The sequence below is a fragment of the Prionailurus bengalensis genome, chromosome A3, assembly GCF_016509475.1.
Source record: "Prionailurus bengalensis isolate Pbe53 chromosome A3, Fcat_Pben_1.1_paternal_pri, whole genome shotgun sequence".
In the NCBI taxonomy this organism is placed as follows: Eukaryota; Metazoa; Chordata; class Mammalia; order Carnivora; family Felidae; genus Prionailurus; species Prionailurus bengalensis.
Genome location: NC_057354.1, coordinates 87,857,719 through 87,875,278, shown reverse-complemented (window position 1 = coordinate 87,875,278; position 17,560 = coordinate 87,857,719). Strand labels below are relative to the sequence as shown.

At 44.7% G+C, this 17,560-nt stretch overlaps 1 protein-coding gene across 3 annotated transcripts in view; it reads left to right on the top strand.

Moving 5' to 3' along the window:
* The window catches only part of CD207 (CD207 molecule), a 53,210-nt gene that overhangs the window by 11,195 nt on the left and 24,455 nt on the right, over positions 1 to 17,560 (top strand). For all 3 annotated transcript variants that reach the window (XM_043603614.1, XM_043603616.1, XM_043603613.1), the window contains exon 2: positions 10,257 to 10,400. In XM_043603614.1, coding sequence (XP_043459549.1) covers positions 10,257 to 10,400 — 144 coding nt within the window. The remainder of the gene's footprint in view (positions 1 to 10,256; positions 10,401 to 17,560) is intronic.

Sequence of the window (17,560 nt, the reverse complement as noted above, 5' to 3'; positions counted from 1 at the left end):
AGTGAGCCCCGAAACGAGTCCGAGGCAATTTCAATGGATAAAGAGAACAAGTGCCCGAGCTCCCGACGCGCGTGCGTGCGCCTGTGTGTCTGAGGAACAAGGCTTACCTACTTTTCTTGTAGGGTTCCTTGCAAGGAACACCTCTTCGGCAAACAAATAATTCAACAGACTGCCCCGGACAGTGAGAAGGAATTTGTTTTGCCAAGGGCTTGTCCCTCTCGCTTCCCGCTTCCCGAGGCAGACATCTGCGGCCTGCGCCGTGGGGCAATAGGGGAGCGTCACACCGTTGGTGTAAACATACTCACGACCCATCCCTCATACGTCTCGGAGTCCTGTATGTGTGTGGAGGGAGAGCTGGAAGCACAGCCCTTCCCCGAAAGAAGTGAGCGCTGGGGGAGTGTGTGTCACTCTGTGAGCCCCTGACCCGACGAATTTTAGGAGAACAAGAAGGTATTGCTTGAGCTCGTTCTCTCCTCACCTCCCCCTGATACTCGTGGAGAACTTGGGAGTTCGGAGATAGGCCAAGTGGGCTCGCCAGTCTGAAGTCCTGGCCTTGGTAGATGACCCCCAAACCCCAATAAACGGACAGACGACGGATAGCGCTCAACGGCACTAAATGGAGGTGGCCCCCACCCTGGTCGCCGTCTCTAGTGGCCTTGATGATGCTTGGTCGTTCCTTCCCCTGGGGGCTGCCTCTCGCCTTCCCTTCCCCGGGGGCGAGGCCGCCGCCTGGAGTGATGGAGGCGGGAGGCTCAGGCCGGCGTCCAGGTCTTCGCGAAAGCCCGCCCCTTGGGATTGGGTCCTGCCGATTTTCCGCGGAGAACCCTCTTTAGAGTCTGCTCCTCTGGGGCAAATATTGCAAATGCTTGGGGAGACGGTGGTGGTGAAGGCAGTGCAGGAGGTAGTGGTGATGAGGGCGGTGTGTGTGTGTGTGTGTGTGTGTGGCGTTCGCAGAAAGGGAAAGAGAGGGAAGAAGGAGGCCGGGGAGAGGGGGACAGAAGCCGTGAAAGCAGGGTGCCAGGAGCCCGGGAGGGAAAGCCGGGTCAGGGAGAGGCGGCGGGAGAGTGGGAAGGGGCGGGGCCGGAAATGGGGAGGCCAAGCGCGACCCAAACAAAGCGCCGCAGGGTCTCCACCGAGAGTGATCTGCCTTTCCCGCAATTTCCCTGGATTCCCTCGATTCCCTCGCTTTGGTCAGCAGGGCGGCTGGTCTCGGTGGGGACGTGCAGGTTGCTAATGGGGAAGGTAGTCTAAAGGGATGGATCGCTGGAGAAATACACTCACTCAACCAACGAACGGGCAATCGGCTCCGCTCAGCCGGACCCGAGTCGCGGGTGCGGAGAAGATGGGTAGTGGGCGACCCTTCGCGGGTCCCTTTCGTACCGGTTCGTCCAGGTTCGCTCGGTGGTCGTGGCTTTATTCTAAAAGACCCCGGGACTCCTGTTCCCAGCTCCCAGCCCCCACTCGCGGGTCTAGGTGCCAGAGTCCCTCCATTAGAAATGCGGTCCTCTTGCTGAAAATAACTTGTCTCAGTTTTTAAATCGTATTGACAATATTGAGGCTCTTTTTAACGCCGCTTCCAGCCTTTGCACACTAGTCATACAGTCAGAACAATAATAGAATTGAAAGAAGGAAAAGAATCCCAGTGCCCAAACCTAAGTTCACCACTTTCTCTTCTTAAAAAAAGACGAAAAAAATAATCACTCAGACTTATTTTCGGTGCACACTTGAATTGCATCGTTTCAGTCAAGGTGAACATGCAGTTTTGTATTCTGCAGTTTCCATTTGCCTCACCCAAATATTTGCCGTGTGCTATGATCCTCTTACGTACTTTTCAACGGCCGAGAGATATTTTGTTAGTGTAATTTACTTTAGCTGTTCAATTGTTAAATAGTCCGCCGTGTCCAGTTTTTCAGCATTAAAATGATGCTCAAACAAAAATCTTCAAACATATCGTTTGCTCCTTTGGGGAGCAAATTATTTGGGTAGGATTATTTCATTAGGATCGTTACTGGCTCAACAGGGTAGGGACATTTTCATTGCTCTTAATATCGCGCCAAACTGCCTTAAAGCATTTTCCCCACACCCTAAGCCTCTGCTGAAACTGGTCTCCGGAACAAGAGTTACCGCGCAAAGTGCTGAGCCCTCTAGGGAGAGGGAAGGTGAGACAATGGAAGCCTTGTGAAGGTGGGGGAAGGCGTGGGGTTGGTGGGGTGGAGTGGTGAGGTTGGGGTTCGGGGAGAGGAGGACGGAGGTTCCTTCCCCGGCTTGGAGAAAGGTAAGACCTTCTAGTGGAGGTGAGGACCCGACAGCCTCAGGCTGAAGTTTGTTAGGTAGACACTAAGGGAAGGACACAGGGACCTTCATGTGCTGGGTATCTGGAGAGCTTTGTGGGTTTGCAGGGGCACGCAGTGGCTTATACTTTGCGAAGTGTCAAGCGAGGGTGGCGAAATCGGGAACCGAAATTGGAAACCGACAATCTCCTCATGGGGCATTCGGACGATTTTTAACTGTTGCTATATTAATAGAGGCGTAATTACATAATCATTATTGTTTTAAGTTGTGTTGTTGAAAAGGAGGTTACGTTTCCTTTAAAAAAATGCCAATTATCCTTTAAGAAACAATTCCTTACCTTAGCTACAGTATTACACGTATCTTAAAAGCAATACATATTTTTTTATTTTTCATAACGAGAATATATTCATGCATTTTGTGGTTAAAAATTATAAGTTAACACAAACTCACTGTAAAACAATCAGGCTAAGATGTATAGAAGTTCTTCTCTTAATCCTCCCTTCGTAAGTAGCGCAGCTGATAGTTACAGCGTTGCATGTGCTATGTGTTTTTCAACAACGGTTTACACTATTCCCGCTACTCTGCAAATTGCCATTGGAAAACAGATTTAACAAGAGGCCATCACATTCTTACATATCAGTGGATGTCGCTCTATCTCAGTTTTAATAGCTGTCTAGATAGCATTATATGGATGTTCCATTTTTTCTCTATTTCAAAAATTACATAAATAATACGTGAATGAATTTTATATCACAAAACAATTCAAACAATACTAAACATAAAAATAAAACAGAAAACAGTGTGTTTGTCTGGTTTCCCCTCTTCATGCCTGCCTCCACTCTTATCCCACCTGATGCCTCAGAAGTTTGAGGTCAGAAATTTGGCTTTTGTTCCTCTAGACAACAACTCCAGTCTTTAAAAGAATCGCTTTATTTGTTCTCTTTAGCCTGCACACTCGCTCCCATTCCCGCCCCCCTCAGTAAGGAACCACTGAGTTGTGCTTAGTGTGTATGTCTGTGTTATGCTTTCTCACAAAATATGCGTTGTTTTGTGTGTGTGCTTTTCACTCATGCACATTGGGTTTTATATTTCATTTTGTTTTTTAAACGTTACTTTAAGAAGTGTAGTTTTAAAGAATTTTAAATTTATGGAAAAGTTACAAGAACAGTACAGAGAACTTCAGTAAACCTGTTTCTGAGCTGCATTTGCTTTATTGTTCTCTTTCTCTATGTATTTATTAAATTATGGTTATTGTAGCACTTGAGAATAAGTGGCAGACATCATGCCCAGAGAAAGAAGTCCTTTACTTACATGACCACAGTGCAATGACCAAAATCAGGACATTTAACGACATTGGTAACAGTGCTGTTATATAATCTTCAGATCGTATTCAAAATTTGCCAATTGTGCCAATAACATCCTTTATCATTTTTTTTCTAGTCTAGGATCTAACCTAGTATCACTCATTGTATTTAGTTTTCCACTTCCTGTTAGTCTCCATTAGCTGGAAACAGTTCATCAACTTTTCTTTGCTTTTTTGTAACATAGACATTTCTTGAAGAATACGAGCCAGTTGTTTTTTATGTATTATGCTTTCTTGGTTTATTTTAAGCAATCTGAAACTTATAGAAAAATTGTCAGGTATAAAGAACTCACCCTGCCCAGGACCCGATTGAGCATAAATTGCTGACATATGCTTTCTTTTCTGTTTCCAACAAGTAAGGACATTCTCCCTCATAGTCATGATACAATCGTCAAAATAATGAAGTGAACATTTTCGCCATGGACTACTCAGACCTCATTAAGGTTTGCCAGTTGTCCTGACAACATCTCTATAGCAAAAAGATCCAGGCAAGATTAGGTGCTTTATTTAGTTGTCATTGTCTCCTTATTCTTCAATCTGTAACAGTTTCAGTCTTTTCTTGACTTCCATGGCCAGTTATTACATATAATGTCCGTCAGCAGGGGTTTGTTTGATATTTCCTCATGATTCAATTCAGATTATGCGTCTTTGGCAGGAACACCACTGAAATGGTGCTGAATTCTTTCATTGTATCCTATCAGAAGGGGCATGCTTTTTATTTATCCCATTAGTGGCGATGTCACCTTTGATCATTTGAGTGAGATGGTGTCTGCTAGGCTTCTTTCTGTAAAATTAGTATTTTTTACCTTTGTAATTAATACATGTTTTTCAGGGAGGAATTTGAGACTACATATATATCCTGCTACTCATCAAATTTTCTATGCATTGTTTATATCAATAAGTACAACGGGTTCCTATTTTATTCAATGGGTTATAACTTGTTACTATAATTATTTACTTAATTTGCAAATTGTCCCACAGGTAGTCAGTGGGAGTCCCTTCAGCTGGCTTCTGAGTCCCCCCCTTTTTTTTGTGACAGCTTTGTTGAGATATAATTCACATACATACAACTCACCTATTTAATGTGTACAATTCAGTGGTTTTTAGTATACTCACAGGGCTGTTCAACCATCCCCACAATCAATTTTAGAACATTTTCATCACTCCAACCAGAAACTTTAACTATTCTACTCTCAATCTTCTCATGCTGCCAGGTCCCAGGCAATTATTAGTCTACTTCCTGTCTCTTATAGCTTTGCCTTTCCTGGACATTTCATACAAATGGAAGTGTACACTATGTGGTCTTTTGTGACTGACTTTTTTCATTTAGCATGATGCTTTTAAGATTCATCCACCTTATAGCATGCACTTTATTCCTTATTAATGCCAAAGAATGTCCCATTGCATGGACATACCATATTTTGTTTATTCACTTATCAGTGGTTGGACATTTGGGTTGTTTAAACATTTAATTTAATGTTTATTTATTTTTTATTTTGAGAGAGACAGAGAGACAGAGACAGAGCACCAGCAGGGGGAGGGGCAGGGAGCGAGGGAAACACAGAATCCAAAGCAGGCTCCAGGCTCTGAGCTGTCAGCACAGAGCACAGAGCCCAAAATGGGGCTTGGACCCACGAACCATGAGATCATGACCTTTGCCCATTTTTAATTGGGTCACTTGTCTTTATATTATTGAGTTGTAAGAATTGTTTGCACATTCTAGATACAAGTCCTTTATCAGATATATGCTTTGCAAATCTATTCTCCCATTCTGTGTGTCCTCTTGTCACTTTCCTGATAGTATTCTTTGAAATACAAAAGTGTTTACTTTTCATAAGTCATTATCTATTTTTTTGGTTGCTTATGGTATTTGGTTGCTTTTGGTGTTGTATCTAAGAAACCACTGCCAAGTCAAAGGTTGTGAAGATTTAGCCCTATACTGTCTTCTAAGAGGTTTATAATTTTAGCTTTTACATTTAGATCTTTGATTCATTTTGAATTTTTTTTTAATTTAAAAAAATTTTTTTAATTTATTTTTGAGACAGAGAGACACAGAGCATGAGCAGGGGAGGGGCAGAGAGAGGGGGAGACACAGAATCTGAAGCAGGCTCCAGGCTCTGAGCCATCAGCACAGAGCCTGACGCGGGGCTTGAACTCATGGAGTGTGAGATCATGACCTGAGCTGAAGTCGGACGCTCAACCGACTGAGCCACCCAGGCACCCCGAATTAATTTTTGTATATGGTGTAAGGGAAGGGTCCAACTTCAGTATTTTGCTTGTGGACATCTAGTTACTCCAGCACCATTTGTTGAAAAGACCTTTGTTAATTCTCCATTGAATTGTCTTGGCACCCTTGTCAAAAATTCCTCTTTCCTTTTGACATGTCCTTATCATTTGAGCATTTCTGGCATAAGATGCTTCAATTTCCCATTGTACTTTTCCATGTGCTAGCCCTTGAATCAACCATTTTGCCCCTTAAGGTATTCTGGTCCTTTTAGTGGATAATGTTATTTAGAAGCCAAGATCTGGGTTCTAGCTATGGCCATTGCTACTAGGGATCGCAGCTACAAGACTCTCTTAGTAGACAGAGCCAGGGAATATGAACATATTCATATGAATATGTATATAACACATTTACACTTACATTTATTGAGACCCATAAGTTCATACCAAGAACTCCAATTACAATGCAATATCACAGGGCTCTTTTTAGTTTTCTGTATTCATAATTGCCTTCTCTGACAGGGAGAAACCTGGCTCCTATAATCCTCAGAAGGTTTATGTGATCAATCCCCTGATGTGTAACCAGATTATGTTGCTGTCTTGCTTTTCCCCCACCTTTGGCCCAAATGTGGGGCCCCTTCTCACCCTGTCGGGGCTTGGACATCTAGTATTGAACCATGGTAAACATCTTTCTGCTTAAATTCCAACACCCATGCTGTGGCACTCACTACATTATTTTTGTAAAGATACATCCCTGTTACTTTGTGCACATCAATCTGTTGCTTCAGATTCCATGGTATGTGACCGCCTTGTTTTACTTGTCTGTTCTTCCAGGGAAAGATACCTAGGTGGCTTCAACTCCCCTACTACCTCAGGTAATGCCACAATGAACTTCCGCATACAGGTTTCTATAAGCACCTGTGGGAAATACTTTTGGGACCTATACCCAGGAGTGGAATTTCTGGGTCACATAGTATGAAATGTCTAACTTGCCGAAACACTGCTGGCTTGCTGTCCAGAATGGCTGCTCCAGAATTGAACTTGGTGTGTTCCACTCACTGGGTGCCAGTCTGCAAAGCATAAAGGAATATTTTATTTTTTTAATGTTCACATCTCTGATTATCAGTGATCTTAAGCATTTCCCCAAGTGCTTGTTGGCCTTTTGGCTTTCCTAGGTCTGTTCCTATGCATTTAGTTAGATGTTTGCCCTCTAGTTCCTTACATCCTAAATGGATATGACTATTCATATTGTCCTCCAATTTTCCTCCCTCACTTAAACAGCTCGAAAATCCTTTTATTAGCTGCATGGAAGTCCACAGTATGGGTCACCCATAAAGTATTATGCCATTTCCCTATTAATGGGCATTTGGGCTCTTTGAGGGGTTTTGGTACCACAACGAATGCTCCCATAACCATCTTTGAACACACAACTTTGCAATTGTGGCAGAATTTCTTTTTTAAAAAATGTTTATTTATTCTTGAGAGAGAGCGAGAGCGAGCAAGCGCGCGAGAGAGAACAAGTGGGAGAGATGCAGAGAGAGGGAGACACAGAATCTGAAGCAGGTTCGAGGCTCCGAGCTGTCATCGGAGCCCAACGTGGGACTCAAACCCATAAACCGCTAGATAATAACCTGAGCTGAAATTGGACCCTCAACTTCACCCAGGTGCCCCTGTGGCAGAATTTCTTTAGGTAAAGTCATAGAAGTGGTATCTTTAATTTAGAATGCACATTTGAGAACACATAACAGGGTCCTCAAGTCGGTAGTGAGGACCAGGGACTCAGTCAGAGATAAGAGTTTGGGAAGAAAGAAGGCATCATTGACAGGTGCTCCTGGTTTTAGATATATACAAAGAGCATTGCAGGTGTAGTTAGGCAGTGAGGACTGTCCCCAGGAGACAGAGCTGAGCACAGAGGAGTAGTCAGCCATCTTGGCTAGGATATGCTAGACAGTGGGGCAGGAGGCACAGCTTTTTGAAGCTACCCTATTAGACTCTATCAGTTTCAGAGTCAGGCTTTGGAGGGAGACACGGGGAGTTGTGGGTCCCCTGAAGGGAGTAAGAAGCATTATGTTCTCATAAGAACAGTCACTGCCTCTACCATGGTCCTGGAGTATAGGAGCAGACAAGTGGACGTCTGCCTGATCACAGACTTATTCACAGTCTGAGTTTCTACTCTCCATGGGGACTAGCAGGATGTAGTTTTCTTTCATGTAGTTTGGGCAGGTTGTGGCCCAGATGGGAATGTGGGCCAGATGGGGAATGAAAACCAGCCTGAGCTAATTTTCACAAGGGTGCTGCATGGGTTATACAGGTGGACTTATCTTTGGGTCACAAGGAAGAAAACAGCCCAGGGCTCCCTGGCCTCAGGCCCCCCAAGGAAACTGTCCAGTGGAGGGTCCCCAGGACCTCTCTCTCACCAGCCATCTCTTCCAGAATAGGACACGTTTTCCTTCCCAGCAGTCCCTCAAGGAGGGCAGCCCAGGCTCTCTGGGGGAGATTCTACTCCTTATCTCTCTGGGCTGAGCCTGAGTGGGGCTGTGCAGTGAACAGAAGAGAAGAATTTTCACAGGTTACAGGTTGGGGTAAGGGCTGAGCTTCCAGCTGTTTTCTGGGGAGAGAGTTGAGGAGGGTTAATTATATATACCAACTTCTGACAGTTGAGGCAGGAACTAGAAAGAGGTGGTGTTTCCTCATCTTCCTTTCTGATCTACGGCCCCAGTGACAGACATAGCACAGACAGAGTCAGAGCCAGAGATATAAGTGGGTAGAAACCCAGGCTCAGGCAAAGCTCTCTCAGGTGTACTAAACACCCAAGATCGCTAGATGGACCACTGGGGGCTTGAGGAGGGAACAGCCCATCCTTCCACATGGCAGGGAGGTCAGGCTGCTGGGATAGAGCAAAGCCTTTCGGCTCCATGGGGCTGGAGTCTGAGGGTCTGATTTGGAGGGATGTTTGAGCAGGGGCTCTGTAGGTGCCTGTGTGGAGCCCTCACAATTTCATCCCAACTCAGTTCCTTGGCTTCTCCCTGGCTCCCTGGGCAGTTATTTATTTTTATTTTTATTTTTTATAGGGGCTGGTGCTGTGCACTGGTAATACCATGATGACTGACTCACATTATCTGTCCAGGGGAGCTCACAGCATCAGCTTCTATGGGGGGCGGGGATATCAGGGGAGGAGGGAGATGCACAGACAGACAATAGTGATGTAATAAGAAAAGGGCTGATAAGGATTAACATTTATTAAGCACTTGCTTGTGTGCTTGTGAGCTCCATAATGAACCAATGAGGTAGGGTCTACTACCCCATTTAATAGATAGGAAAGCCAAGGCTCAGTCAGGCTCGATAACTTGCCCCAAATTACACAGTAAACGGTGAGGCTGAAAGTCTTTCAGTCTCAGGCCAAAGCCTGAGACTCCACTACTGCACCACACACATGGTGGGGCGAGCATGTAAGTATTAAGTCCGAGGTATCAGGGACGACTTGGGGCGCACCAGGCATGCTCTCTACTGCCACGTCCTATCTTTCCGCTAATTTTACCTGGAGGCTGGCCGCTTCTCTTCTCTTCCCGAGCCCCCAGTCCGGTGCCAGCCCACCCGCCAGCGGCGAAGTCATTAGCTCCCCGGCCGCAAGCAGGGAGGCGTCCTCGTGTCGCCCCCTGCTGGTTGCGAGCTTAAGCGACGATGGGGCTTCGCCTCGTTCCGCCCACTCTGCGCATGCGCCCTGGGTGACGGGCGCCCGCCCTCTTGATTCTCCGATCCTGCCCGTGCAGGTCCAGGATAGGGGTGGAGGTCCGGAGTGGGGGGGACAAGGCCCGAGACGCTAGTCGCAGGTGTCATTTCTCTGGTTTACCTGTCTGCTCCGGGTGCTGGAGTCTGCTCTCCCTAACCCCGGTCCCTCTGCACCCCTCTGGGGTAGGAATGGGGCGGGACCGTGGGCCCCCTTAAGACCAGACCCGGAGCCCAGAGAGCTGTGGTCGGGGCCACAGAGGCGTCCTGTATTGGTTTCTGAAGTCCTTCCTGAGTTTTGACGGTACCAGGATGATGAATACCCCCACATTGCGGTAGTGAACAATGGCAGCCCCCACCCCAGGCTGCTCTGTGGCCTGACGTCACCGCCCTCCTCCCCTCAGTGTCTCCATTTTCGGTGTCCGGTAGGGGAAACAGACTAACACAGAGTGACAATACGAGAATAACTGCAGTGTAAAGCACAAGCCTGGTACCGTGAAGGTCAGAGGTCACCAAAAGGTTGCACCTGCACGAGCATTGTAGAACCTAAAAGCCCACCAGGTGGAACTTTCTTGTGCAAAAGGGCCCTGGGAAGAGAGATTGGGGAGGGGGAGCAGTTCTGATGTGTGCATTTGTGTCTGCTTTGTTCCAGGTCACACTTGTCTCTTTCCTGAGCTTCCCGTCTTACATCTTGACAGGTGGCAGGAGATTAGATCCTTTCAGACCACGGGGCGACAGTTCTTTACTGTGTTTGCCAACTTAAGCAAGAGGACAATCGTTATCTTTAACCAAACAGGTAAAAACATGACAACAAGAATACCAAATATGTTGGGGAAAGTGGGTCCCCCTAAAGATTAAGAGAACAGGCCTTTCCTAGCCTCCTCTTCTGTCCTATGGAAGGGACTTCCCTGACTGAGGACTGTTTTCTAGGAAAACAGTCACAGAAGAGAGTCAGAGGCTGTTGCTCTCTTCTCTAAATCTGGCCACCTTGGATTGTTGGTTTCTGTGGCTCAGTTTTGTTGTATATGTAAAGTTGGAGGAAATGGCCTATGGCCATTAATTTATCCACCTGTCTGAATGTGGGATTCTGGTGCTCCTCAGGCCACTGGCCTAGGATGTGGTGGACCCCTGTTCAGGACAATGGCTACTAGGGGACATTCATAAGGGCAAGTGTGTGGCTTGTGTGTGAATTAGAATTGTCTAAAAATGAGCCTGGAGGATGCCACTGGGAATCTGGTGTTTGGATACTGGACCCATTTCAACAAAGTAGCATTCCTCAAGGCCAAATGAATGAGCAGGGGAGATATGATAGGTACACAGATAATGAAATTGTGTCATAGAAAGTAATCAGGACATAAAGATGGTTGTCCCCAACATGGGCTGAGAGTTCAGAGGAGAGAATATCTTCTTGCTGTGGTGTTCAGAGAGGGCTTAATGAAGGAAGTGGCGTCTTGTTTTGTTTTGTTTTTAATTTTTTTTAACGTTTATTTATTTTTGAGACAGAGAGAGACAGAGCATGAACAGGGGGAGGATCAGAGGGAGAGGGAGACACAGAATCCGAATCAGGCTCCAGGCTCTGAGCTGTCAGCACAGAGCCTGACACGGGGCTCGAACTCACGGACTGTGAGATCGTGACCTGAGCGGAAATCGGATGCTTAACCGACAGAGCCACCCAGGCGCCCCGGAAGTGGCGTTTTTTGATGGCTTGTGAAAATGGGGAGGATTCCAATAGGCTGACATGGGCAGTGTTGTACCCACCTAGACATTAGAGTCACAGGCTGGGAGAGAACCCTGGAACCTGAAGGTAATTCGTGTGCGTATTTGAGATATTTGTTAACTTAAAAATATGTTTTAAAATAAAATAACACAAAAAAGTGTTAACAGCTTAAATTCCCTCATCAGCTGCCGTCCCTCATCACTCAGATACCCTCCACAGAGGCATTCAGTAGTTTTAGTTTCTTGTGTAACCTTCCAGGGATATTCTGTACGTATACTAGTAAAAGCACACACACCCACAAAAGCCACCTTCTCTACACAAACGGCAGTATATTGCACTGGTCTCTACCCTGCTTGTTCACTTATATTTTGACAATGGTTCCTTATCAGTATGTGAAGAGATTCTTTGAGCTCACTGGCTGAACGCTGGAAGCAATTCCACTGAAGCAGAGAATAGGAGCCTGTGATTTTTGAGGTGTACCTGGAACGATTCCCCCAAACCCTGGCATTAAAAAGCCACAAAGAGGTGGAGGTTTCAGTTTAATTTGGGACAGAATAGTGTTTTAATTTTTGTTTGCCCTGTGCCTACTCCATTGCTTTGGGAAAACCATCATGTCCTTCCTTAATATGTGAAAATGGCCCATTAAGCTTGGATAGGTATCCATGGGGTACTATTAGAGTAGAAAACAGGCCTTGCTGGGGTAGTTGGGAAAATCAGTGGGAACTGACTGGCCTCGTGCATTTATTCTCTACTTTTTCTCCTCTACACTCCCAGGGCTGGTGGGTCATAACCTAGGAGAACCACCACCACCCAGTGCTGCTTCTCTATGGGGTCTGAAATTGAAGTCTTGACTTCAGAAGTTGCCTAGTGGGGTGATAGCACACAGGTGTGATTACTCATGGCTCTAGTGCTCATCTTAGGCTCATCTTAGGCTCATCTTCTCCCTTCTTTTTTGTGCTCATAGGGCTGACAAGGACTAGGGTTTGAACTTCAGTTCTTTCCCTAAACTCACTACCAGACAGAGTGGTTGGAATTTCGTGGGGAATATGATTTCATAAGCCAAAATAACTAGACACCTGAGGAGAACAAGTATCTCAAAAGATAACAATATGAGACAATAACAAATAACAAATGAGACAATATGTATCTTTTGAGATATTAGAATAGATGGGCCAATAATTTAAAATAAGCACAATACATATATGTAAGGAGATGGGGAAGTTATGAATAATATAATATAAAACAAGGAATTATAAAAAAGCAGGGAGAAATATTAAATGTGAGCAATAGTCAAAATAAAGAACACAATAGATGGGGTAAATTATAATGGAGGAGGCACAATTAATCAACAGTGAGTTGGAAGATCAAATTAGACAAGTCTCACGGAAGGAAGCAGTGAAGAACAAATAATAAGGAAACTTAGATTACAAGAGGTATGACAGTAGAAGTATAAGTGCCAGGATCCAGATAACAGGAGTCCTAGAAAGAGAGAAAATTAACTATGCAGAAGAGGACACCTTTGGAGAAATAATAGAAATTTGTTGAAATGTTAAAAAGATGAACAACCTTGAATGGAAAGGGTTTACATGGTACCAAACAGGAGAGATGAGGAAAAAGTTCACTCCTACATATGTTATAATGAAACTTAAGAATATCAAAGACAAAGAGAAAATTCTAAAAGCTACCAGAGAGTAGGAGCAGGTCACTTCCACTTAGGTCAGGTTGACCTCAGAGTTTTCAATAGTAGCGGTGGATGTAAACAACAATCACGAAGCACTTCTAAAATATTAAAGAGAGGGGCGCCTGGCTGGCTCGGTTGGTTAAGTGTCTGACTTCGGCTCAGGTCATGCTCTCACAGTTTGTGAGTTTGAGCCCCGTGTCGGGCTCTGTGCTGACGGCTCAGAGCCTGGAGCCTGCTTCAGATTCTGTGTCTCCCTCTCTCTGTGTCTTTCCCCCACTCACGCTCTGTCTCTCTCTGTCTCTCAAAAATACATAAATGTTATAAAAATTTGTTTTTAAATATTAAAGGGAAAGACTTTTGAAATTGGAATTTTGTATCCAGGCAGATTGCCATTCAAAGAGGAGGGGGGCACAGTGAACATTTTTCTCAGTGTGTGCTGTAGAATGAGCTGCACTGAAAACACTTTTGGAGAAAGAACCCAAAAAGGAAGATAAACAAACCTAGCTCTATGTTTATTAAAACAGACACACCTAATGCATAAAGACACAAAAAAGCTGAGAGAGATGGAAAAAGATATATCAGGCAAACAAATAAATAGCTGGTGTGGCCATAATAATATCCTACCAATGGGACTTTAAGGCAAAAAGCATCATTATGGATGGTGAGGGACACTAGGTAATGACAAATTCACCAAGAAGATATAAGAATTCTAAACATGCGCTTAACATAGCTTCTATCAAGAAAGCAAAAACTGATGGAATTACAGGAATAAATGTACAAATTCATCATCCCTGGTGGGGGACTGCATCGCACTTCTAGGTTGTTGCTAGGTCAAGCTAAAACAACCAAATCTGAAATTACAATCAGATCTGAAGCTTTATGCAAGTCTGAAATATGGTTTCTAGCCATCCACCCACTGTGATATAGGGGAGAACAAAGCAGGAATGGAAATGGGGACTGCAAACCAATAAGTAGCATTTGGCACATCAATTCGGTATTTATATTAGTATGAATACATAAATGTTATTATTCACAGTATACTTTCCTGCACTACTGTTTTTTTTTTAATAATTGTTTTCTCTTTCTTATTTGTTTAGTTTTCTATGCACTTTGAAATAATCCAACCTCAAACTGCCAATCCTTTAAAATTCCTCTTAAAACCTTCAGAAAAACTGTCAATTTCATTGCCTTGAAGATTCTTCTCCTGGGCTGGTTGGATACCCCAGAGAAGTTTCTCCCAGTCCACTGCTTGGAGGGAAAGGCCAGGTTGCCAGCAGGTTGGGGGCCAGTGAGAGAAGAGGGCTGGGCGTGAGAGTGGGGGTCTCAACATTTGGTAAGCAGGCCCGACTTCCCTTAGTCCCTCTAATTACATCTGAAGGAAGTTGCAATTTTCATAAAAGAATTTTACCAGCGATTGAGGGAGAACAATAACAGCAACAAAAAGACACACACACGGAAGGAAGGAAGGAAGGAAGGAAGGAAGGAAGGAAGCAAGGAAGGGCAGAGAAAGAAAGGAAGGAAGGAAGGAAGGAAGGAAGGAAGGAAGGAAGGAAGGAAAGAAGAAGAAAGATTGATTCTGTCAAAATGGCCAGGTTCTAAGGATCAGGCTTCTGACCCTATCAGAACAGATTCACCTTTAAGACCTCTGGGTTCTTTCCTGGTTCACAGCCTCTTTCCCAGGATTACCCAGCCCAGAGTTGAGCAGAGAAGGCTGATCCATAATCTCAACTCTGATTGGTTGACTCTGGCTACCTGATACACTTTGCTAGGCACTCTCTCCTTTTTTAGCCTTATGCATTTTAAAGCAAATACAAAAGTAGAGAGACTAATATAATGATTGCCATATACCGATTACACAGTTTCAAGAGCTGACCAATCTCACTTGATCTAACTCCCTATTGTTCTCCCTCAAATTGTCTTAAAAGTTTTTTTTTTTAATCTTTATTTATTTTTGAGAGAGTGAGAGCAGGGGAGGAACAGAGAGAGAGGGAGACACAGAATCTGAAGCAGGCTCCAGGCTGCCAGCACAGAGCCCGACACGGGGCTCGAACTCACAAACTGTGAAATCATGACCTGAGCCGAAGTCGGACACCTAACCGCCTGAGCCACCCAGGCGTCCCTCCCTCAGATTGCCTTAAAGCAAATCCCAGATATTCTATCATTTTTAATGTTTATTTCTGGGAGAGAGAGAGAGAGAGAGAACATGAGCCGGAGAGGGGCAGAGTGAGAGGGAGACAGAGAATCCGAAGCAGGCTCTGCCCTGTCAGTGCAAAGCCTGACAAGGGGCAAGCCCCACGAACCGTGAGATCATGACCTGAGCTGAAGTCAGATGCTCAACTGACTGAGCCACCCAGACACCCCTATTATACCATTTTTATTGTAAATACTTAAGTGTGTCTAAGAAGAGCTCTTTAGAAAGACCACAGTAATTATACCTACAAATTAGTACTATTTCTTACATTACCAATATCTAGTCATTGTTCATATTTTCTACATTATCTCATGTGTCTTTTTACAGGTAGCTTGTTTCCGTCAGCATCCAATTATACATTGCGTCTGTGTGACACATTTTTTTGAGCTTTTAAAATCTGTGACTGTTCAACTTGGTGTGTGTGTGTGTGTGTGTGTGTGTGTGTGCACGCATGCGCGTGTGTGTGCATGTAAAAGCTGGTCCATGTATCCTTGAGAGTCTTTCACTCTGAATTTTGCTGGCCCCTCTGGTGTCTTTTACCATGTTGCTCTATTCCCTGGCAATTAGATTGGGAGGATTATCAGATTCAGGTTTGATTTTTCTTTTTTTCTGTTTGGGGCAGCTGAACCTCATGAGTGGTGCTTGCATCACATCGGGAGGCATTTACTGTCCAGGTGTCTTTCTTTTGTGTGGAGGTCTTCTTGCCCTTGGCAAGAACAGCTTTGGTGGAGCAGGGATACGGGGTCCTTCTGCTGCCTGTCTCCTGTTTGCTGAGGATCTCCTCACAATGGGAACCTGGCATTTCTAAATGTTCTAGACCTTTGGAACTGATTCTGTCAGTGCTTGGTGTATTTAACAGCCACAGCTGGTAGGACAGAGACCGCCTCCAGTTTGGCTGGTTTCTGAAGACCAAGACTTTTGTCCGTGTCTTGCTTCTTGGGGACAAGGCCTGCAGTTGTCTGTCTTCCATAAAGCCATCACCTGTCTCTCTCTGTTCAAAGAATCTGGCCACTTTGTACATTTACCGAAGCCTCGTGGGTCCTGGCCCAGGGAGTGAGGAATAGGAATGGGATTACTAGTATTGCTTGCTACATTTATTAAGGGAGTCTGGAATCCCTGGAAGGCCAGGATCCTAATATAACTATCATGCAGTCCTGTTCCCTGGAAGGCCAGGATTCCAATATAACTATCATGCAGTCCTGCAAAATTTCAAGGAAGACCAGATTGACACACATAGTAAAAACATGAAGCCTTAGCCTAGAGTAATTCTGTAAAGCTAGTCAAAGGTAATGGCGCCATCTATGGGCCACTGAAGGAGAAAGCATGGGTGTAATTGTGATAACAGGAAAGGAGCCTGCAGAGGCAGGGCATTCAGGAATGGGATCCTCTGCTCTTCTGTTTTGTTTTTTTTTTTCCTTTATGTTTTTAATTAATTAATTAATTAATGTTTCTTTAAAATTTACATCCAAGTTTGTTAGCATATAGTGCAACAATGATTTCAGGAGTAGATTCCTTAATGGCCCTTACCCATTTAGCCCATGCCCCCTCCCACAACCCCTCCAGTAACCCTCTGTTTTCCATATTTAGAGTGTCTTACGTTTTGTCCCCTTCCCTGTTTTTATATTATTTTTGCTTTCTTTCCCTTAGGTCCATCTGTTTTGTATTTTAAAGTCCTCATATGAGTGAAGTCACATATTTGTCTTTCTCTAATTTTGCTTAGCATAATACCCTCCAGTTCCATCCACGTAGTCGCACATGGCAAGATTTCATTCTTTTTGATTGCTGAATAATACTCCATTGTATATATATACCACATCTTCTTTATCCATTCATCCATCAATGGACATTTGGGCTCTTTCCACACTTTGCCTATTGTTGATAGTGCTGCTATAAACATGGGGGTGCACGTGCCCCTTCAAAACAGCACACCTGTATCCCTTGGATAAATACCTAGTAGTGTAACTGCTGGTCCTAGGGTAGTTCTATTTTTAATTTTTTGAGGAACCTCCGTACTGTTTTCCAGAGTGGCTGCAACAGCTTGCATTCCCACCAGCAGTGCAAGAGATCCTCTTTCTCCGCATCCTCGCCAACATCTGTTGTTGCCTAAGTTGCTAATGTTATGCTCTTCCTGTTGATTAATGAGGAGTGAGCTCTACAGTGACACGATCTGTGTTTAATGGCCAGATGCACAGTCAGTACTCTACTGGATACTCAAGGGGACTGTCTGCAGGTCTCTGGAGTTGAGGAGGTATCTGTGCAGCTCTCCTCTTGGGGGCTCTGTCCTGTGTCCTCCATCTTCTTGGACTCTCAGCTCTTTCCCCTCAACTCAGGGAGTGTGCTGGGCTCTGCCTGTTCTTCATATGCTGT